The sequence below is a fragment of the Phragmites australis genome, chromosome 14 (assembly GCF_958298935.1).
Source record: "Phragmites australis chromosome 14, lpPhrAust1.1, whole genome shotgun sequence".
In the NCBI taxonomy this organism is placed as follows: Eukaryota; Viridiplantae; Streptophyta; class Magnoliopsida; order Poales; family Poaceae; genus Phragmites; species Phragmites australis.
This window is the reverse complement of record NC_084934.1, coordinates 1316455-1339750: the sequence shown is the minus strand read 5'-3', so window position 1 is coordinate 1339750 and position 23296 is coordinate 1316455. Positions and strand designations below refer to the sequence as shown.

Below are 23296 nucleotides of genomic sequence, written 5' to 3'. Positions count from 1 at the left end.
CGAGGCTGCAGCGGGGCGGGGCGAGGTGAGGCGGGCGGCAACAGGGCAACTGGTGGGGCAAGGAGTAGTCTGGTCGAGCCGTGCCAGCATACCGTGCCGAGGCCTCAACCTAGGCATGGCCTGGTTGGTTGAGCCACGCCGGCCCAGCCGGGTTAAAGTCGTGCCGTGCCGTACTCAGACTGGGCCAAAATTCGCGTGCCTCATGCCGGCCCATTTGGCCAGCTTTACCCTGCAGAGTGATGAGAAAACAAAATGTGCTATTAATTTTGACACAAACGAGAGAGTGCTGAGCCGAACAGACTAGATGGAGTGCGTAAGCTTCACTTGGTCCTCTTAGTGCAATACATAGTGCGTCGCTGAGCCAAGTGTTGGAGCAAGAGATCGTCTTACTCCAGCAAGTACGACGAGAGTTTCTTCTAAGAAGGAGGCTCAAGTTTGGAGATGAAGTTTGAGAGGAAGGAACATCACAAATGTATTAATAGTAAAAATATGGATCTGGCTAGGGGGTGTATCACAGGAAGACTTTGTGATTGTGCTCTTTTCGTGCTGTGTTGAGCGTGCTCTCTTTCTCAGATGACCATAGTCCCTTATTTATAGGATTGTGCGTAGCTTAGCGTACAAGTTACCGCTATGTGCAGAATATCCAATATCTGATTGAGTTACATGACCTTATCCTGGATAACCACTTTTTACCCTACATAGAAGATAATATCTACCATGTTAACTACTGTGGTGCCTGTACCCAGAGGGGTGAGCTAGTCGCCAATTCCGACCCAGCGTCGCGTTGTCAGAGGTGTCAGGATAACCCCCATTGTACTGGGGTGTCAGGACGACGCCCACTAACCTATGTATTTAATGCTAGTCACTTCCTTGCAGACAAAGGATGATCGGTGTTCCTCTTCTGACAGATTTTTCTTGAGGTCCGATGGCTTACCCCATAGCCTTTGGGAAGCCTACCCGATCCCCGAAGACGGAAGCTTTAGGGGGAGGCATGGCTTCGGGAGGCATGGCTCCGGGAGATGGAGGCTTCGGGAGGCATGACTCCGGGAGATGAAAGCTTCGGGAGTCATGGCTCCGAGAGGTGATTACTCTGAAGTCTGAAAGTCAGAAAGCGGCATTCGGGAGACGTGAGCCCATGAATATAGACTAACTGAGCCAAGAAACCGTCGGAGATCCTTAACAACGACCCTAACACCAAACTTGTGAAACAAATTGGATGTTCGAATCATGAACAGAGGGCAGGCATGGTAGTTATAATGATTTGTATCAGATTAAAGTGCAGCACAAAGCACAATGGTATGCCTAAACTCTAAGGGGTAGTGAGGGGAAGCTACATACGAATAAGCTACTATATAGCAGTATAACAGACAGAAATGGCTAAGAAGGTTCTATAAAAAGCAGGGGAAAGTTATTATGGTGTCACATTGAGCAGGAAAACTACACACAATTGCATACGGAATTAACCTTGTTGGGGACAATTACTTTTCTTCTTTCTGAAATCATCGTAGCACATGAAGTTCATACCAATCAGAGGATGTCAAACAGAGAATTTCCAGTCATAAAGTGTACTCAGTGCAATAATCGGTTAAAGAGATGAAGTCACAGACGTTAACATGGGAATTTTACTCTCCAAATTTTAATAGCTCATGGTGACGGTAATAACTAACTACACACTAAAAATTCACATAGAACATAACTGCAGTCTGCAGTTGCAGATACATTGGACTTCGATGTATTACACTGAGTACACTTTTTAATGACAGGAGTTATGTTCCCAGCGTATCATCAGCTGGTCAAACAACACCACACAAAGCATATCAATCAAACAAAAAAAAATCGAGTGTGCTATACTTCTTTACTAAGTCCAGCAAAACACAAATTGTTAGTAATATGTAACTCTACAACCTTCGTGCTGTAGCGTTCTTCTTCTCGCCCTTGTACTTGGAGCATTTGACCCATATTTGATCTGTTCCCTAGAGCATTCAATTTCCAATTTTTTTATTTCTCTCCGTTTCTCTGATGGATCCATGATGGATCCATGTTACATGATCTAGAATTCCAGGCATAGCGATGGTGGTATCAACTGCTTTTCCTTTTCTTTCTGAATCCAGTCCGCAATGGAGCCCTGCAACCAGACGGGTGCATGTACAACCCATAAGTCAAGGAAGTGAGGGATCACATGTGTCCGGCTCTCCAGACCCTGTTCCTTTCTTTGCAACAGCTTTCCTTTCCTAGCTGCCCAAATCATTCTCCGTGTGCTTCGGTTCTTCATACTTGCATTCTTAACATGAACGTATGCAGTGCCATGTTTAGACTTCCAAAGCATCTGGTAGACTGAAGCTTCGGTGTTCTGGTGGAAGTAATCTATCGCCTTTGGCAGCAAGATCTCTTCCATCTGTTGCAATGTAATGTTTGAATGCAAGCAATTCTGCTCCTCGCCGTTGGTCACCTCTACTGCAGAACTTGTATTCGCTGGCAGCAGGTCTTCTGAAGAGCCATGGGGCATAAAGAGGAGTCCAGCTTTCAGGTGTAGAGGATCTTGCAGAGAAATTCTGCCTTCGGACAGCGAGGTCCTCTGTCGGATGGACTCAGACTGTGAGACTTGGCACTGCAAATTCACTTCAATAACTGGTTCTAGAGAAACATCTGGTAATTCTGACATGGATACCTTGCTACTACGACGAAGCTCATGCTGCTTACAACATAATGGGTTTGGGCGAAACCATTGAGTGCCCAAACTAAGAAGATTGTCCCAATGTTCTTTCTGGTGTGAATCAACATATGGCACCCATGAGAAGTCTTGTGTAGGTAGTTGCATAAGTTCTTTCCTAATGGTTTCAACTGTAGACTTGAAAAGAGGGGCAAACAACTGCAAGCACTTAATTGCAATCCCAACTATGTCAGTACTCTCTGAAACCTGTAACATTACACTAAGGAAAAAATCATCCTCCGGTACATTATCATCTTTCTGCATAAAGATCAGGCTAGCCTCTATCCCATGCTCTGCCGTAATAAAGGGCACCCACAGTAGAAACAAAGGGCACTTGTTTTCCCGAGTGATTTTATGCTGTAGTTTCTTGCCTGTAAAAAGGTGCCTGATAAGAGGGTCGAAGGGCATGTGACGGCGTGGCGTGCCGCCGAGCTCTATAAATCTCAGAAACTCACTAGCACCATCTGCAAACCACTCAAATCTCCGAACAATGGATCTGCTCAACCCGTCGTTGTTGCGGCTAAACAAGGAGAAAACAAATGACTTGGTAGTATGTGCTATACGTTTAGGAAAGGAGGATTTACTCACTTCCTTCTCCATCTGCTCTTCTTCTATGATTCTCTGCTTGCATTTGTGCAGTGTGTCATCGCACTCTTGAGCAGCACGCTTCAGTTTCTTGTGCCAACGCAACAATGATGCATCAGTGATCTGCCACTTGTCAGATGTCTCAAGAGCAGCCTCCAACTTGATATGTGCCATCTCCAGCCTCTCTAAGTTTGCATCGGTATTTGATTTCTCTTTACCTTCATGCTTGTGAGCCAGACCAGATACAATTAGGCTAACTGTTTCCTGGACAATCGCAGAACTGACCATCTCCGCCATTAGGATTCAAGCGTTTGTAGCATCCCTTCCCTGCTCAGAAAAAGTAATACATAGCAATGTGCATGAGAGACTAGATATATGAACGGAACTTGGTTGGTGCAGTATAAGTGTATCAGAAATCTCAACCCGATGAATTGAATTGTTGTACAAAGGAAATTTGGGTCACCAGCAAAGATTTAGATTACCGTTGCATTGAAGTGGTGAACATCTATCTTGAGTATAGATATATTTTGGAGGGAAATGTTGTACTGCTGCTGGGTAAGATAGCAACTTAAGAAGAAGATAGTGGTGCCCAAGATTTTGAGAAGAAAGAGAAGTAGACAAGTCAACAACAGGGGTCTGATAGTGAAGTGAGGTGTGGGGAGGAATTGGTCTCTACAAGGAAGAAATGTTGATTACGGAAGGATTACTTTTATTTTTAACTTTACCTAAAAACATACTTTCTTGACTTAACAGCAGCATGAGAGTCTGGACGCGTCTGTTTATAACTGCCCAACGGGCATAAGTGGTGAACATTTGTGTGAAAAATCAAATGGAGGGTGATTGGATAACTGACAAGGACCGGACAGGAAAGAACAATACAACTTGAACACCTCTACTTTATGCAGCAGTGAACGAGGAGTTTGGCAAAGTCTTGGTCTTTGAATGACGTAGTATCAGATGAAAGGTACACACGATTGAAACATCATGTAATTAACTTTTCCATGTTTATCATTATTTTTCCTACATAAATCATGGTATAAGTAAACTAATAAAAGTGGCTCCATTAATTTTGGAGATATGATGGGTTAGTTATGAATTAATCTAGTTGTAACATATTTATGCAATCCTGCATGTTACAGTAACTATTTCATGAGTTCATGTATTTGTAAAAGATATAAGATCATGTAAGAAGATAGAATAAAATTTGTTTCATGATTTTTGGATTAGCAAAGAGTAAACTATGCATTTAAATTGGTTTAGCAAATACATTTTCTCACAAAAAATATTCAACTTTTTTATGAGTATAAATACTTTTATCATGTAGATCATGTTACAAGAAAGCCAACAAAATTTGTTTCACTTGATTTGAAACTCAGATGAATTAGTTATTGATTTTACAAGATTAAACTATTTTTTATTTTTTGTTGAACATCACTGAAATTCGAAAAAACCGTTTGATAAATTGCTAAAATCGAACTGACTCCGGACCATATGGACTCCTTCCAGCTGACTCTGGACCAAGGTTTACAAATTCATTTTGCCAATGAAAACCGGCCCCCGGTGGTTACCGGAAAATCGCGTTAACCGCAATAATTAGGCAAAATTCGGTGAGATTTGGCTCAAAATTCACTTGATCAAATTTAAAATTCAGCGAGAATTCGGACCGATTTGACTGAACGGTAACCGGTCGGTTTGCACCAGTTACCGACCACATTTAGTATAAATTAGGGTTAAAAAATGTGAAAATGTGACGATTACCGCTTAAAATGCGCGGTAACCGATCTTACCGGTCCGGCTCGGTTTCATAATATGCTCGGTAACCGAATTTAAATTAGAAAAATCAAATCGATTTTGAAAAACTCAAAAAATTTCATAAAAAACTAGAGGTAATTCTAAGACTATCTATAAAAATAATTTTCAAAAAAAAAATCGTTTACATCACCAAATAACTACTCAAAGATTAGGCATTCGTAAAAAGGTAAAAAATGATTAAAAGGCTAAAACAGGCCGAATGTACAGTGCAATCGGCCCATTTTGGCCCAGCTCAAATGGATAAGGGCAATCGGTGTTTAGCTCGTGTCGGTACACATCTCACTTTCCCCTCGCATTTGTCCACAGCAAAAATTGAAGAATCGTCGCCCGGCCGGCCAGATCCGCAACAGTCTGGTAGAAATCAGGCATTGAAGCTTCGATTATCAAGCGATTAGCATCGGTAACCAACCGCATTTGAGGGATTACCGTCCTCCTTTGAAGAGCAGCGTGAAGCGCCTGATGCCGAGCAATTTTCGAAGATCTTTGTTCGGTAATCGCCCATTTACTAGCGATTTTTCATATAATTCGTTTGGTAATCGATCTTAGGAAGTTGACAGTTCATTGTGTGATCAATTAAGATAATTTAGTGGTTGATTCGCTCGGTTATTGACTATCTACTAGCGATTTTTCATGTAATTCGCTCAGTACGTTCTTAGGAGGTCGATAGTTCGTTGTGTGGTCGATTATGATGATTTAGTGGTTGATTCGCTTAGTTATTGATCTTATTGTGTTGGTTTTTAGCTCGATGCGCACGATTGTTACCTTGTACTAGCAAGTGTTGTTAATATTTGTCAAGTTAATTGTTTCTTGAGACATTTATGCATGATTAGCAGCATGACAACACATGTTTATCAATTTAACATGTATGGACATAGTTATTAGTAGGTTGACCATTGAGCTTTCTTCTTCCAGCAGAGATAATACAAACTAATTGATAGCGGATAGAGATGTGGTGTGGCAGCACAGGGTCAATTTAGCCCCAGGATTTAGGTGCAATTGCTGCAATAAGGAAAAGAAAGGCGGTGGTGCCACAGGGTTGAAAGAACATTTTGCAGGGCGCGGATCGAATGTTATACATTGTGATAGGGTGCCTCCAGATGTGCGTGATTATTTCAGATGTGAGTTGGTTAGGGCAAGAGATAGGAGGAAGAGAAAGGCTGATGAGAGGTTAAGGAGGCAAGAGTCAGCAAGAGGGCCATCAACAACTGGTGGTACACTGGATGGCCGGAGCGGTGGTTTTATTATGATTTTGGCTTTGGATCCACCCTTCGCTCTACAAACTGGGCCATTGAGTACGTTCGGACCCCAGTGGCGGATATCTCCAACGCACAGGTTGCTTCGAGGTTTGTGCTTCTCCAGAAGGTGGCCCGGAGGATGAGTATGAGTGATCTCGTGGAGGAGTTCACGATGGTACGCGTCCGACCCCTTCAGGCGGGCTGGAATCACATCTTTGAACAAGGTGGGGAGGACGAGCCAAACGTGTACTCCAGACCCACCATTAGTTCTGGTGAGTCCTCTTTGTTGTTTAGTTTGGAGTCCACATATATGAAACGCCATTTTCTTTCAAAGAATTACCTCCAACTATCGCGGAGCGGGACTGGCGTATGGAGCTGGTCGGGAGCTAGGAGCGGTACAAATGCATCTGCCTCTACCTCGGGTCACCGGGAAGTGAGGTTGTGGGGTTTTTGGTGTGACGGTGTCGGTGACATGGGAACCAGGGGTCCCCGAGTCCCGAGGCCAGGACAACAGAATGCCATGTGGCACCTTCCCTCGGGGACCATCTCTCCGAGTGCCGAGAAGAGGCAATTCCGGGAGGGGTGCTTAGGATCATGAACAGTGGTCCCCCGAGTACCCGTAGTTCCCCGAGGACCCGAGAAGAGCCAGTTTCGAGAGGGGTGCTCGGGGCCATGAACAGTGGTCTCCGAGCACCCGAGAAGAGACATATCCGGGAGAGGGCGCTCGGGGCTATGAACAGTGGTCCCCGAGCACCTAGAGTTCCCCGAGGACCCGAGAAGCCCCTTGCCAGTGGACCCCACAAGGTCTCAACGGTGATGTGTCAATCGATGGGAGGTCCGATGCTGCATTTAAGAGGGAGCATAGCCTGTCACTTCCAACCACTCCCCCCACGCCTGTCGTACTGAGTACGTCAGTCCCTTCCATCTCCTGGCAGGAAGGTGTGGGGATATTTAATGTGACGGGTCCCATCGCACGTCACCCTGCGGGGCCCATAAGGGAAACGGCTTGGAGATATCGTCGCTAGGCTCGAGGCATATCGCCTGCCCCCTGCTGTGTCAGGTCCGCTCTAACCGAGCGGGCATGCGGGGCAGTTCGGCGGTTGCCCGGTGGGCCCCCCTACACCTGCTAAAGTTGGGCATAATGGGTGACGGGACCGGCCGGGGACGTATTTTCAACCCCTGTAACATGAACTGTAGCCCCATGATGGATGCTTTCTATTTATGGCTCATGGGAACTCGTGCCCCCGTTTTGGGCACACCGAACCTCCCCCGACAGAATAAAAGGGGGTGCACTCCGTAGAAGGACAAGGTCGGAGAGCTCAACGAACAAGTCGGAGAAATCCAAGCCAAGTAGAAGCTCAGAGAGATCGGCACTTGAAGACCGAAGCTCTAGACTTAGACAAAAGATCTTGTAACACAAGAGATCCAGAGAAAGGCATTCTCAAAGCATTAATAGCACTTCATAAACACAGGAGTAGGGTATTTTGCTCCGTGCGGCCCGAACCTGTCTAAAAATCCCTTGTGCATTTACTCCTACTAGTAGACAATCATCTGTCCCGCCTACATCTCACACATTTGCATTAAATCCACATACTAGGTAGATCAAGAATCAGCCCCCCCGGCCGAATCTCAAAGGGGGTCCCGTAGGATCCCTACTTGCGGTGTTCACCAACCGACAGCCGGCCTTCGCAATTCCTACAAGCCTTCTTCGGGCTCGACCCCCGCCTACCTCCGAAGGTTCGCAAGCTAGCTCAGCTGCTGAGTCATTGGAGGTGGGTCAGGAGCTCCGGAACCGTAGGTGGCCCGACCGAGGTTGAAACCCAGCCCGGAGGAGGTGACCGTGGAAAGGGCCTGGCTCCTCCGGACCCTCCTAGCCATGGTCAAACTGGCAAGGGAGGCGGTGGAGCCTCCCTGGACTTCCACGCAGCATGGGTGTTCACCAACCTCTCCGACAATGAGGACGTTATGGGCCCTTTGGCTAAGGAGACCAGGGGCATTGTAAGGCAAATCTCACCTCGTGGGTTTTTATTTTGTCGTGGCGATGCACAAGGGATCATGACCTCCGTGATTTTTCTGGTGTTTCTTAGGAGTCATGGAAGTGTATGCATCCTCGGCCCCTGCCCCTGAAGTCACGGAGCCTCTGCGGGGGATGACGACCCCCCCTGGACGTGACCTTGACTGCCATTCTGGACGTGGCAGTGTCGCCACCACAGGACGTCGCGCCGGCTCTAGACCTGGTTTTGGTGGCTGGTGCTAGGGGAGCCAGACCCTTTGCAACAATGGCCTCAACACCTACTGAGGGCAGCCTTAGCTACGAGGCCCTAACCTTGAAAGACTTCACGCTTCGCCCGGAGGTGTTGAAGGCCTTCACCTCGACCTCGTATCTCCTTAGGAATGGAGAGATCAGGAGAGAATGGAGAGATCAAGCTGTTGATGGCTCGGAGCCCTCCGGAGGAAGTGGATGTGCGTTTGGATGCGGCGACCTGACAGGTAGGTATTTTAATCGAAGGTTTCTAGGCCCTTGTTTTCGGGCACCTCACCTAACTTCTCCTATGTTACGCTCCACTGTAATTGCTCTCGATGAGGGCACTAGGATGTGTGTGATGCCAGGCTATTTTTTTCTTCTCTTCGTGCGGGGGGTGAAGTCTTAGTATGTTGACCACCTTCTCCTGTTTCATGTATTTTGACTTCATTCGCCAAATGGAGCGATATCTGCCTCTAGCCTATTTTTTTGTTGTTCTGGAATGCTCGTGCCCTGTGGCTAACTTGTGTAGGATTTACGCCTACAGGTGTGGCAACCTGAGGCCAGATGGGGTCTTACCTGCGCTCGGGATGCTGCCTCCGGGGAGGGGTCTAGTGCATCCCGAGCGTCTAGGGCCACCTTACCTTTTCAGAGGCAGTGGCAGGATCGATTCATTCTGCCCTGTGATTCCCAAGGGCATGTGGATCCGGAGGTGGCCACCGACATCTTGGTTAAGGAAGAGCTAAAGGACTTCACCGCTTCCGCTTCTGCTCCTAGAAGGACGATTAGTGGACAACTTGGGAGGCTGCTGGCCCATGAATCTTTCGGCATCTTGTTCTTCCACGGGGTCTTGACGGGAGGGTGCCCTCGAAATCCTTAATGCTGTTATGGATGAAATTAAGGTGGAGGATGCAGAGGCTACGATGGTGGTGGAGGCGCTGTTAGAGGAAGAGCTGGATTTTTCGGCCTTCAACACGTACCCCCTCCAGGTGGAACTTTCTACTCCTCGAGCTCGAGAGAATTCTATCTTCGGCGTAATGTCTTTGCACCGGGGGTATCCACATTGCCACTATGTGCACTGTTATAGGAGTCGACCCTCCACATCTCGTGGTACCTCAGGAGGCGTGGCGATCTAGCGCCCTCCACATCCCGTAGTACTCTGGGGAGGCGTAATAGTCTAGCGTGTTTGTTAGGCCTGGATTCAATGTATGGTAGCTAGCATAGCGCAATGTTTATATATGTCAAGTATGAATAAGCTTGTGCCATGTTGACTTTACTCTTTGCCTTTTAATCTTGGCCGCACCGATGCTTTGTTTTTCTCCCCTTTCTTGGCCCCTCGCATTCTGCGGCCGTTAGTGGTCGGAGGGTGCGATTCTTTAGGGTTGCTTAGTTGCGTTGGTTGTGAGATGAGGTAAATTCCCGTAGGTTGGAAGTTCGATGCGATACTGGAGGGTCCAAACCTCTCTGGCATGAAGGCTAGGCTTTCAAGATACCAGAGGATCCTCCCCCTGTTATGGCTAGAACCACCTGCCTGTGCCAGGTGGTCAACCTGGTGGCCCGTCGCTGGTCTGCAGCCTTCGGGCCGCTCATCGTCGTGCCTCTCCACCATTGTGCATGCTGGCTGTCTCCCGCGCTATGGTCTTGGTGGTCTTCTTTTTGGGTGGCATCATACCTCTCTAGTACTTTTATGTTCAGAGTCCCCACGGACGACGCGCTATTAACGGAAGAGAAGATGTCTTCCACAAACAAAGTGCGGCGAGAGTCTCTTCTAGAGAGGAGACTCAAGCTTGGAGAAGAAATAGAGAGGAGGGAGAACCAAAAACGTGTTGATAATAAAAAAGATTGGTCCTCTGGCCTGATAGTCATGAGTCTGTATTTATAGTATCGTTCAAGGTGTAAATATGCCAGCATACCCATACAGAGATAAAGATATAAACTATTACTATACCACATGGACTTAGGGACGATCGAATCGGGCAGCATGGGTCTATGTATGATGCATTTACCGCTAGTTAGAAGATATTATCTACTGTGGCAATATAGTGGTGCAAGTGACCCTAAGGGCGTGGTACTCAGCTGGTCGCTCATTGCGGCGCCGCACTATCCAAGGTGTCAGTCTGGCTCCTACTTGCGTTGGATGTTAGAACGACTTCCACTTGCATATTCGGTATTAAATACCAATCACTTCCCTACAGGTGGATAACGGCTAGCGAGCTTTCTCTGGCTGATCTTCCCCCAAGACCTGATGACTCGCCTCCAGTGCTTCGGGGAGCTTGCCCAGTGGTTCACAGGCGTAGGCTAACGGGGCAAGGGGCGTCGAGGGTCCTTAATGGTGACTCCCAACATCATGTCACCATAAACTGTGTATTTACGTTGTAGATCAATTGACAATGTGGTTTGTATTTCAAAAATTTACATAACTCAACAGCTACCTCTGGAAATTTTTTGCCTATCTTTTTAAACGAAAAATCCATTATGTAACAACGATATTGTTGAAATTTTGATTAATGCAAGTAATTTAGAATGAGAATGGTAATGGTAATAGTACAACTTTGTCTGCCATATGTTGTAGTTTTATTAAAGGGGAAAAAATAAAATACAATTGTTACATGACCCAAACGACTGACACCACACACAAAAAAAGAACAACCTATATAGCAAGCACATTTTTTTTATTAGAAGTGGTTCTCTCACGCGTCTAGTACTCTAGTGGTTGTGAAAATTGTAAATTAATCTTCTTTCTGAAATCATCCTAGCAAATTAACGAAGTTAATGCCTACCAGACGATATCAAATCGAGAACTTCCGGTCAGCTAACGTTTACAGGGTGTCATTATCAATTGCAGAGAATTACATGAAAAAAACACGAGATTTTATATCTCTTCAGTATTAATAGCTCATGGTACATAACATAACCACACTCTCCAAATTCACATAGAATATAACTAGACTACTAGAGGCTACGCTTAGACCTTAAACGTGACAGGGAAGGCTCAGGTGCGGCGGACGGCGCTCGCCGGTGCTCGGCGAGGCGGAAATGGCGGCTCTGCGTGATGGGGTTGAGCGGGGATGGGGTAAATCTAGAGCTCTGCGGGGTTGGGTAGCATTTATAGGCGCGAGGGAGTGCGGGCTGTTGCTAGGATGTGGGGCGCGAACGTGCCGGCGGTTTCGGGCGAGCGGTTGCGATGGGGCGTGAGCGCAGGAGCGAGCGTGGCACGGAAGGAGCGGGCTAGAACATTCCATATCTAGTGTTCTATTCCTCCCCGTTTGCCTTGTCGATCCATGTTACATGATTCTCTTTGGCACGAATCGACAAATGGAACCCATGACAAGTCTTGAGTAGGTAGTTGAGTAAGTTCGTTCCTAATGATTTCAACTGTAGACTTGAAATGAGAGGCAAACAATTGCAAGCACTTAATTATGACACCAACTATGTCTGTACTCTCTGAAAGCTGTAGCATTACGCTAAGGTAAAAATTAGCCTCTGGTGCATTACTATCTTTCCGGATAAAGATCAGGCTAGCCTCTATCCCATGCTCTGCCGTAATAAAGGGCACCCACAGTAGAAACAAAGGGCACTTGTTTTCCCGAGTGATTTTATGCTGTAGTTTCTTGCCTGTAAAAAGGTGCCTGATAAGAGGGTCGAAGGGCATGTGACGGCGTGGCGTGCCGCCGAGCTCTATAAATCTCAGAAACTCACTAGCACCATCTGCAAACCACTCAAATCTCCGAACAATGGATCTGCTCAACCCGTCGTTGTTGCGGCTAAACAAGGAGAAAACAAATGACTTGGTAGTATGTGCTATACGTTTAGGAAAGGAGGATTTACTCACTTCCTTCTCCATCTGCTCTTCTTCTATGATTCTCTGCTTGCATTTGTGCAGTGTGTCATCGCACTCTTGAGCAGCACGCTTCAGTTTCTTGTGCCAACGCAACAATGATGCATCAGTGATCTGCCACTTATTGGATGTCTCAAGAGCAGCCTCCAACTTGATGTGTGCCATCTCCAGCCTCTCTAAGTTTGCATCGGTATTTGATTTCTCTTTACCTTCATGCTTGTGAGCCAGACCAGATACAATTAGGCTAACTGTTTCCTGGACAATCGCAGAACTGACCATCTCCGCCATTAGGATTCAAGCGTTTGTAGCATCCCTTCCCTGCTCAGAAAAAGTAATACATAGCAATGTGCATGAGAGACTAGATATATGAACGGAACTTGGTTGGTGCAGTATAAGTGTATCAGAAATCTCAACCCGATGAATTGAATTGTTGTACAAAGGAAATTTGGGTCACCAGCAAAGATTTAGATTACCGTTGCATTGAAGTGGTGAACATCTATCTTGAGTATAGATATATTTTGGAGGGAAATGTTGTACTGCTGCTGGGTAAGATAGCAACTTAAGAAGAAGATAGTGGTGCCCAAGATTTTGAGAAGAAAGAGAAGTAGACAAGTCAACAACAGGGGTCTGATAGTGAAGTGAGGTGTGGGGAGGAATTGGTCTCTACAAGGAAGAAATGTTGATTACGGAAGGATTACTTTTATTTTTAACTTTACCTAAAAACATACTTTCTTGACTTAACAGCAGCATGAGAGTCTGGACGCGTCTGTTTATAACTGCCCAACGGGCATAAGTGGTGAACATTTGTGTGAAAAATCAAATGGAGGGTGATTGGATAACTGACAAGGACCGGACAGGAAAGAACAATACAACTTGAACACCTCTACTTTATGCAGCAGTGAACGAGGAGTTTGGCAAAGTCTTGGTCTTTGAATGACGTAGTATCAGATGAAAGGTACACACGATTGAAACATCATGTAATTAACTTTTCCATGTTTATCATTATTTTTCCTACATAAATCATGGTATAAGTAAACTAATAAAAGTGGCTCCATTAATTTTGGAGATATGATGGGTTAGTTATGAATTAATCTAGTTGTAACATATTTATGCAATCCTGCATGTTACAGTAACTATTTCATGAGTTCATGTATTTGTAAAAGATATAAGATCATGTAAGAAGATAGAATAAAATTTGTTTCATGATTTTTGGATTAGCAAAGAGTAAACTATGCATTTAAATTGGTTTAGCAAATACATTTTCTCACAAAAAATATTCAACTTTTTTATGAGTATAAATACTTTTATCATGTAGATCATGTTACAAGAAAGCCAACAAAATTTGTTTCACTTGATTTGAAACTCAGATGAATTAGTTATTGATTTTACAAGATTAAACTATTTTTTATTTTTTGTTGAACATCACTGAAATTCGAAAAAACCGTTTGATAAATTGCTAAAATCGAACTGACTCCGGACCATATGGACTCCTTCCAGCTGACTCTGGACCAAGGTTTACAAATTCATTTTGCCAATGAAAACCGGCCCCCGGTGGTTACCGGAAAATCGCGTTAACCGCAATAATTAGGCAAAATTCGGTGAGATTTGGCTCAAAATTCACTTGATCAAATTTAAAATTCAGCGAGAATTCGGACCGATTTGACTGAACGGTAACCGGTCGGTTTGCACCAGTTACCGACCACATTTAGTATAAATTAGGGTTAAAAAATGTGAAAATGTGACGATTACCGCTTAAAATGCGCGGTAACCGATCTTACCGGTCCGGCTCGGTTTCATAATATGCTCGGTAACCGAATTTAAATTAGAAAAATCAAATCGATTTTGAAAAACTCAAAAAATTTCATAAAAAACTAGAGGTAATTCTAAGACTATCTATAAAAATAATTTTCAAAAAAAAAATCGTTTACATCACCAAATAACTACTCAAAGATTAGGCATTAGTAAAAAGGTAAAAAATGATTAAAAGGCTAAAACAGGCCGAATGTACAGTGCAATCGGCCCATTTTGGCCCAGCTCAAATGGATAAGGGCAATCGGTGTTTAGCTCGTGTCGGTACACATCTCACTTTCCCCTCGCATTTGTCCACAGCAAAAATTGAAGAATCGTCGCCCGGCCGGCCAGATCCGCAACAGTCTGGCAGAAATCAGGCATTGAAGCTTCGATTATCAAGCGATTAGCATCGGTAACCAACCGCATTTGAGGGATTACCGTCCTCCTTTGAAGAGCAGCGTGAAGCGCCTGATGCCGAGCAATTTTCGAAGATCTTTGTTCGGTAATCGCCCATTTACTAGCGATTTTTCATATAATTCGTTTGGTAATCGATCTTAGGAAGTTGACAGTTCATTGTGTGATCAATTAAGATAATTTAGTGGTTGATTCGCTCGGTTATTGACTATCTACTAGCGATTTTTCATGTAATTCGCTCAGTACGTTCTTAGGAGGTCGATAGTTCGTTGTGTGGTCGATTATGATGATTTAGTGGTTGATTCGCTTAGTTATTGATCTTATTGTGTTGGTTTTTAGCTCGATGCGCACGATTGTTACCTTGTACTAGCAAGGGTTGTTAATATTTGTCAAGTTAATTGTTTCTTGAGACATTTATGCATGATTAGCAGCATGACAACACATGTTTATCAATTTAACATGTATGGACATAGTTATTAGTAGGTTGACCATTGAGCTTTCTTCTTCCAGCAGAGATAATACAAACTAATTGATAGCGGATAGAGATGTGGTGTGGCAGCACAGGGTCAATTTAGCCCCAGGATTTAGGTGCAATTGCTGCAATAAGGAAAAGAAAGGCGGTGGTGCCACAGGGTTGAAAGAACATTTTGCAGGGCGCGGATCGAATGTTATACATTGTGATAGGGTGCCTCCAGATGTGCGTGATTATTTCAGATGTGAGTTGGTTAGGGCAAGAGATAGGAGGAAGAGAAAGGCTGATGAGAGGTTAAGGAGGCAAGAGTCAGCAAGAGGGCCATCAACAACTGGTGGTACACTGGATGGCCGGAGCGGTGGTTTTATTATGATTTTGGCTTTGGATCCACCCTTCGCTCTACAAACTGGGCCATTGAGTACGTTCGGACCCCAGTGGCAGATATCTCCAACGCACAGTTTGCTTCGAGGTTTGTGCTTCTCCAGAAGGTGGCCCGGAGGATGAGTATGAGTGATCTCGTGGAGGAGTTCACGATGGTACGCGTCCGACCCCTTCAGGCGGGCTGGAATCACATCTTTGAACAAGGTGGGGAGGACGAGCCAAACGTGTACTCCAGACCCACCATTAGTTCTGGTGAGTCCTCTTTGTTGTTTAGTTTGGAGTCCACATATATGAAACGCCATTTTCTTTCAAAGAATTACCTCCAACTATCGCGGAGCGGGACTGGCGTATGGAGCTGGTCGGGAGCTAGGAGCGGTACAAATGCATCTGCCTCTACCTCGGGTCACCGGGAAGTGAGGTTGTGGGGTTTTTGGTGTGACGGTGTCGGTGACATGGGAACCAGGGGTCCCCGAGTCCCGAGGCCAGGACAACAGAATGCCATGTGGCACCTTCCCTCGGGGACCATCTCTCCGAGTGCCGAGAAGAGGCAATTCCGGGAGGGGTGCTTAGGATCATGAACAGTGGTCCCCCGAGTACCCGTAGTTCCCCGAGGACCCGAGAAGAGCCAGTTTCGAGAGGGGTGCTCGGGGCCATGAACAGTGGTCTCCGAGCACCCGAGAAGAGACATATCCGGGAGAGGGCGCTCGGGGCTATGAACAGTGGTCCCCGAGCACCTAGAGTTCCCCGAGGACCCGAGAAGCCCCTTGCCAGTGGACCCCACAAGGTCTCAACGGTGATGTGTCAATCGATGGGAGGTCCGATGCTGCATTTAAGAGGGAGCATAGCCTGTCACTTCCAACCACTCCCCCCACGCCTGTCGTACTGAGTACGTCAGTCCCTTCCATCTCCTGGCAGGAAGGTGTGGGGATATTTAATGTGACGGGTCCCATCGCACGTCACCCTGCGGGGCCCATAAGGGAAACGGCTTGGAGATATCGTCGCTAGGCTCGAGGCATATCGCCTGCCCCCTGCTGTGTCAGGTCCGCTCTAACCGAGCGGGCATGCGGGGCAGTTCGGCGGTTGCCCGGTGGGCCCCCCTACACCTGCTAAAGTTGGGCATAATGGGTGACGGGACCGGCCGGGGACGTATTTTCAACCCCTGTAACATGAACTGTAGCCCCATGATGGATGCTTTCTATTTATGGCTCATGGGAACTCGTGCCCCCGTTTTGGGCACACCGAACCTCCCCCGACAGAATAAAAGGGGGTGCACTCCGTAGAAGGACAAGGTCGGAGAGCTCAACGAACAAGTCGGAGAAATCCAAGCCAAGTAGAAGCTCAGAGAGATCGGCACTTGAAGACCGAAGCTCTAGACTTAGACAAAAGATCTTGTAACACAAGAGATCCAGAGAAAGGCATTCTCAAAGCATTAATAGCACTTCATAAACACAGGAGTAGGGTATTTTGCTCCGTGCGGCCCGAACCTGTCTAAAAATCCCTTGTGCATTTACTCCTACTAGTAGACAATCATCTGTCCCGCCTACATCTCACACATTTGCATTAAATCCACATACTAGGTAGATCAAGAATCAGCCCCCCCGGCCGAATCTCAAAGGGGGTCCCGTAGGATCCCTACTTGCGGTGTTCACCAACCGACAGCCGGCCTTCGCAATTCCTACAAGCCTTCTTCGGGCTCGACCCCCGCCTACCTCCGAAGGTTCGCAAGCTAGCTCAGCTGCTGAGTCATTGGAGGTGGGTCAGGAGCTCCGGAACCGTAGGTGGCCCGACCGAGGTTGAAACCCAGCCCGGAGGAGGTGACCGTGGAAAGGGCCTGGCTCCTCCGGACCCTCCTAGCCATGGTCAAACTGGCAAGGGAGGCGGTGGAGCCTCCCTGGACTTCCACGCAGCATGGGTGTTCACCAACCTCTCCGACAATGAGGACGTTATGGGCCCTTTGGCTAAGGAGACCAGGGGCATTGTAAGGCAAATCTCACCTCGTGGGTTTTTATTTTGTCGTGGCGATGCACAAGGGATCATGACCTCCGTGATTTTTCTGGTGTTTCTTAGGAGTCATGGAAGTGTATGCATCCTCGGCCCCTGCCCCTGAAGTCACGGAGCCTCTGCGGGGGATGACGACCCCCCCTGGACGTGACCTTGACTGCCATTCTGGACGTGGCAGTGTCGCCACCACAGGACGTCGCGCCGGCTCTAGACCTGGTTTTGGTGGCTGGTGCTAGGGGAGCCAGACCCTTTGCAACAATGGCCTCAACACCTACTGAGGGCAGCCTTAGCTACGAGGCCCTAACCTTGAAAGACTTCACGCTTCGCCCGGAGGTGTTGAAGGCCTTCACCTCGACCTCGTATCTCCTTAGGAATGGAGAGATCAGGAGAGAATGGAGAGATCAAGCTGTTGATGGCTCGGAGCCCTCCGGAGGAAGTGGATGTGCGTTTGGATGCGGCGACCTGACAGGTAGGTATTTTAATCGAAGGTTTCTAGGCCCTTGTTTTCGGGCACCTCACCTAACTTCTCCTATGTTACGCTCCACTGTAATTGCTCTCGATGAGGGCACTAGGATGTGTGTGATGCCAGGCTATTTTTTTCTTCTCTTCGTGCGGGGGGTGAAGTCTTAGTATGTTGACCACCTTCTCCTGTTTCATGTATTTTGACTTCATTCGCCAAATGGAGCGATATCTGCCTCTAGCCTATTTTTTTGTTGTTCTGGAATGCTCGTGCCCTGTGGCTAACTTGTGTAGGATTTACGCCTACAGGTGTGGCAACCTGAGGCCAGATGGGGTCTTACCTGCGCTCGGGATGCTGCCTCCGGGGAGGGGTCTAGTGCATCCCGAGCGTCTAGGGCCACCTTACCTTTTCAGAGGCAGTGGCAGGATCGATTCATTCTGCCCTGTGATTCCCAAGGGCATGTGGATCCGGAGGTGGCCACCGACATCTTGGTTAAGGAAGAGCTAAAGGACTTCACCGCTTCCGCTTCTGCTCCTAGAAGGACGATTAGTGGACAACTTGGGAGGCTGCTGGCCCATGAATCTTTCGGCATCTTGTTCTTCCACGGGGTCTTGACGGGAGGGTGCCCTCGAAATCCTTAATGCTGTTATGGATGAAATTAAGGTGGAGGATGCAGAGGCTACGATGGTGGTGGAGGCGCTGTTAGAGGAAGAGCTGGATTTTTCGGCCTTCAACACGTACCCCCTCCAGGTGGAACTTTCTACTCCTCGAGCTCGAGAGAATTCTATCTTCGGCGTAATGTCTTTGCACCGGGGGTATCCACATTGCCACTATGTGCACTGTTATAGGAGTCGACCCTCCACATCTCGTGGTACCTCAGGAGGCGTGGCGATCTAGCGCCCTCCACATCCCGTAGTACTCTGGGGAGGCGTAATAGTCTAGCGTGTTTGTTAGGCCTGGATTCAATGTATGGTAGCTAGCATAGCGCAATGTTTATATATGTCAAGTATGAATAAGCTTGTGCCATGTTGACTTTACTCTTTGCCTTTTAATCTTGGCCGCACCGATGCTTTGTTTTTCTCCCCTTTCTTGGCCCCTCGCATTCTGCGGCCGTTAGTGGTCGGAGGGTGCGATTCTTTAGGGTTGCTTAGTTGCGTTGGTTGTGAGATGAGGTAAATTCCCGTAGGTTGGAAGTTCGATGCGATACTGGAGGGTCCAAACCTCTCTGGCATGAAGGCTAGGCTTTCAAGATACCAGAGGATCCTCCCCCTGTTATGGCTAGAACCACCTGCCTGTGCCAGGTGGTCAACCTGGTGGCCCGTCGCTGGTCTGCAGCCTTCGGGCCGCTCATCGTCGTGCCTCTCCACCATTGTGCATGCTGGCTGTCTCCCGCGCTATGGTCTTGGTGGTCTTCTTTTTGGGTGGCATCATACCTCTCTAGTACTTTTATGTTCAGAGTCCCCACGGACGACGCGCTATTAACGGAAGAGAAGATGTCTTCCACAAACAAAGTGCGGCGAGAGTCTCTTCTAGAGAGGAGACTCAAGCTTGGAGAAGAAATAGAGAGGAGGGAGAACCAAAAACGTGTTGATAATAAAAAAGATTGGTCCTCTGGCCTGATAGTCATGAGTCTGTATTTATAGTATCGTTCAAGGTGTAAATATGCCAGCATACCCATACAGAGATAAAGATATAAACTATTACTATACCACATGGACTTAGGGACGATCGAATCGGGCAGCATGGGTCTATGTATGATGCATTTACCGCTAGTTAGAAGATATTATCTACTGTGGCAATATAGTGGTGCAAGTGACCCTAAGGGCGTGGTACTCAGCTGGTCGCTCATTGCGGCGCCGCACTATCCAAGGTGTCAGTCTGGCTCCTACTTGCGTTGGATGTTAGAACGACTTCCACTTGCATATTCGGTATTAAATACCAATCACTTCCCTACAGGTGGATAACGGCTAGCGAGCTTTCTCTGGCTGATCTTCCCCCAAGACCTGATGACTCGCCTCCAGTGCTTCGGGGAGCTTGCCCAGTGGTTCACAGGCGTAGGCTAACGGGGCAAGGGGCGTCGAGGGTCCTTAATGGTGACTCCCAACATCATGTCACCATAAACTGTGTATTTACGTTGTAGATCAATTGACAATGTGGTTTGTATTTCAAAAATTTACATAACTCAACAGCTACCTCTGGAAATTTTTTGCCTATCTTTTTAAACGAAAAATCCATTATGTAACAACGATATTGTTGAAATTTTGATTAATGCAAGTAATTTAGAATGAGAATGGTAATGGTAATAGTACAACTTTGTCTGCCATATGTTGTAGTTTTATTAAAGGGGAAAAAATAAAATACAATTGTTACATGACCCAAACGACTGACACCACACACAAAAAAAGAACAACCTATATAGCAAGCACATTTTTTTTATTAGAAGTGGTTCTCTCACGCGTCTAGTACTCTAGTGGTTGTGAAAATTGTAAATTAATCTTCTTTCTGAAATCATCCTAGCAAATTAACGAAGTTAATGCCTACCAGACGATATCAAATCGAGAACTTCCGGTCAGCTAACGTTTACAGGGTGTCATTATCAATTGCAGAGAATTACATGAAAAAAACACGAGATTTTATATCTCTTCAGTATTAATAGCTCATGGTACATAACATAACCACACTCTCCAAATTCACATAGAATATAACTAGACTACTAGAGGCTACGCTTAGACCTTAAACGTGACAGGGAAGGCTCAGGTGCGGCGGACGGCGCTCGCCGGTGCTCGGCGAGGCGGAAATGGCGGCTCTGCGTGATGGGGTTGAGCGGGGATGGGGTAAATCTAGAGCTCTGCGGGGTTGGGTAGCATTTATAGGCGCGAGGGAGTGCGGGCTGTTGCTAGGATGTGGGGCGCGAACGTGCCGGCGGTTTCGGGCGAGCGGTTGCGATGGGGCGTGAGCGCAGGAGCGAGCGTGGCACGGAAGGAGCGGGCTAGAACATTCCATATCTAGTGTTCTATTCCTCCCCGTTTGCCTTGTCGATCCATGTTACATGATTCTCTTTGGCACGAATCGACAAATGGAACCCATGACAAGTCTTGAGTAGGTAGTTGAGTAAGTTCGTTCCTAATGATTTCAACTGTAGACTTGAAATGAGAGGCAAACAATTGCAAGCACTTAATTATGACACCAACTATGTCTGTACTCTCTGAAAGCTGTAGCATTACGCTAAGGTAAAAATTAGCCTCTGGTGCATTACTATCTTTCCGGATAAAGATCAGGCTAGCCTCTATCCCATGCTCTGCCGTAATAAAGGGCACCCACAGTAGAAACAAAGGGCACTTGTTTTCCCGAGTGATTTTATGCTGTAGTTTCTTGCCTGTAAAAAGGTGCCTGATAAGAGGGTCGAAGGGCATGTGACGGCGTGGCGTGCCGCCGAGCTCTATAAATCTCAGAAACTCACTAGCACCATCTGCAAACCACTCAAATCTCCGAACAATGGATCTGCTCAACCCGTCGTTGTTGCGGCTAAACAAGGAGAAAACAAATGACTTGGTAGTATGTGCTATACGTTTAGGAAAGGAGGATTTACTCACTTCCTTCTCCATCTGCTCTTCTTCTATGATTCTCTGCTTGCATTTGTGCAGTGTGTCATCGCACTCTTGAGCAGCACGCTTCAGTTTCTTGTGCCAACGCAACAATGATGCATCAGTGATCTGCCACTTGTCAGATGTCTCAAGAGCAGCCTCCAACTTGATATGTGCCATCTCCAGCCTCTCTAAGTTTGCATCGGTATTTGATTTCTCTTTACCTTCATGCTTGTGAGCCAGACCAGATACAATTAGGCTAACTGTTTCCTGGACAATCGCAGAACTGACCATCTCCGCCATTAGGATTCAAGCGTTTGTAGCATCCCTTCCCTGCTCAGAAAAAGTAATACATAGCAATGTGCATGAGAGACTAGATATATGAACGGAACTTGGTTGGTGCAGTATAAGTGTATCAGAAATCTCAACCCGATGAATTGAATTGTTGTACAAAGGAAATTTGGGTCACCAGCAAAGATTTAGATTACCGTTGCATTGAAGTGGTGAACATCTATCTTGAGTATAGATATATTTTGGAGGGAAATGTTGTACTGCTGCTGGGTAAGATAGCAACTTAAGAAGAAGATAGTGGTGCCCAAGATTTTGAGAAGAAAGAGAAGTAGACAAGTCAACAACAGGGGTCTGATAGTGAAGTGAGGTGTGGGGAGGAATTGGTCTCTACAAGGAAGAAATGTTGATTACGGAAGGATTACTTTTATTTTTAACTTTACCTAAAAACATACTTTCTTGACTTAACAGCAGCATGAGAGTCTGGACGCGTCTGTTTATAACTGCCCAACGGGCATAAGTGGTGAACATTTGTGTGAAAAATCAAATGGAGGGTGATTGGATAACTGACAAGGACCGGACAGGAAAGAACAATACAACTTGAACACCTCTACTTTATGCAGCAGTGAACGAGGAGTTTGGCAAAGTCTTGGTCTTTGAATGACGTAGTATCAGATGAAAGGTACACACGATTGAAACATCATGTAATTAACTTTTCCATGTTTATCATTATTTTTCCTACATAAATCATGGTATAAGTAAACTAATAAAAGTGGCTCCATTAATTTTGGAGATATGATGGGTTAGTTATGAATTAATCTAGTTGTAACATATTTATGCAATCCTGCATGTTACAGTAACTATTTCATGAGTTCATGTATTTGTAAAAGATATAAGATCATGTAAGAAGATAGAATAAAATTTGTTTCATGATTTTTGGATTAGCAAAGAGTAAACTATGCATTTAAATTGGTTTAGCAAATACATTTTCTCACAAAAAATATTCAACTTTTTTATGAGTATAAATACTTTTATCATGTAGATCATGTTACAAGAAAGCCAACAAAATTTGTTTCACTTGATTTGAAACTCAGATGAATTAGTTATTGATTTTACAAGATTAAACTATTTTTTATTTTTTGTTGAACATCACTGAAATTCGAAAAAACCGTTTGATAAATTGCTAAAATCGAACTGACTCCGGACCATATGGACTCCTTCCAGCTGACTCTGGACCAAGGTTTACAAATTCATTTTGCCAATGAAAACCGGCCCCCGGTGGTTACCGGAAAATCGCGTTAACCGCAATAATTAGGCAAAATTCGGTGAGATTTGGCTCAAAATTCACTTGATCAAATTTAAAATTCAGCGAGAATTCGGACCGATTTGACTGAACGGTAACCGGTCGGTTTGCACCAGTTACCGACCACATTTAGTATAAATTAGGGTTAAAAAATGTGAAAATGTGACGATTACCGCTTAA

At 46.0% G+C, this 23296-nt stretch overlaps 3 protein-coding genes across 7 annotated transcripts; all 3 read right to left on the bottom strand.

The window, feature by feature from the left end:
- Positions 1-1583: 1583 nt before the first annotated feature.
- LOC133891749 (uncharacterized) lies at positions 1584-12539 on the bottom strand. Of its 3 annotated transcripts, none has more exons than XM_062332491.1 (2): positions 12417-12539; positions 1584-3622 (listed from the first exon to the last, which is right to left on the bottom strand). In XM_062332491.1, exon 2 carries the CDS (start codon positions 3590-3592, stop codon positions 2051-2053), a length of 1542 nt encoding a protein of 513 aa, XP_062188475.1. In that variant the 5' UTR covers positions 3593-3622; positions 12417-12539; the 3' UTR covers positions 1584-2050. The 3 variants fall into 3 exon arrangements, with proteins under 3 accessions (XP_062188475.1, XP_062188474.1, XP_062188473.1); XM_062332490.1 differs by lacking the exon at positions 12417-12539 and adding an exon at positions 3719-3836; XM_062332489.1 differs by lacking the exon at positions 12417-12539 and adding an exon at positions 3778-3895 and having other exon boundaries at positions 1585-3622.
- Positions 11439-21659, bottom strand: LOC133891752 (uncharacterized). Of its 2 annotated transcripts, none has more exons than XM_062332495.1 (2): positions 21535-21659; positions 11439-12740 (listed from the first exon to the last, which is right to left on the bottom strand). In XM_062332495.1, the coding sequence occupies exon 2, from the start codon at positions 12708-12710 to the stop codon at positions 11829-11831; it is 882 nt and encodes a 293-aa protein (XP_062188479.1). In that variant the 5' UTR covers positions 12711-12740; positions 21535-21659; the 3' UTR covers positions 11439-11828. The 2 variants fall into 2 exon arrangements, with proteins under 2 accessions (XP_062188479.1, XP_062188478.1); XM_062332494.1 differs by lacking the exon at positions 21535-21659 and adding an exon at positions 12896-13013.
- LOC133891750 (uncharacterized) lies at positions 20557-22131 on the bottom strand. Of its 2 annotated transcripts, none has more exons than XM_062332493.1 (2): positions 22014-22131; positions 20557-21858 (listed from the first exon to the last, which is right to left on the bottom strand). In XM_062332493.1, exon 2 carries the CDS (start codon positions 21826-21828, stop codon positions 20947-20949), a length of 882 nt encoding a protein of 293 aa, XP_062188477.1. In that variant the 5' UTR covers positions 21829-21858; positions 22014-22131; the 3' UTR covers positions 20557-20946. The 2 variants fall into 2 exon arrangements, with proteins under 2 accessions (XP_062188477.1, XP_062188476.1); XM_062332492.1 differs by having other exon boundaries at positions 21955-22079.
- Positions 22132-23296: the final 1165 nt, after the last annotated feature.

Bases quoted from the DNA above. Each gene is read 5' to 3' on its own strand.
- LOC133891752 (XM_062332495.1), bottom strand. From the start codon at position 12,710: ATGGCGGAGATGGTCAGTTCTGCGATTGTCCAGGAAACAGTTAGCCTA.
- LOC133891750 (XM_062332493.1), bottom strand. From the start codon at position 21,828: ATGGCGGAGATGGTCAGTTCTGCGATTGTCCAGGAAACAGTTAGCCTA.
- LOC133891749 (XM_062332491.1), bottom strand. From the start codon at position 3,592: ATGGCGGAGATGGTCAGTTCTGCGATTGTCCAGGAAACAGTTAGCCTA.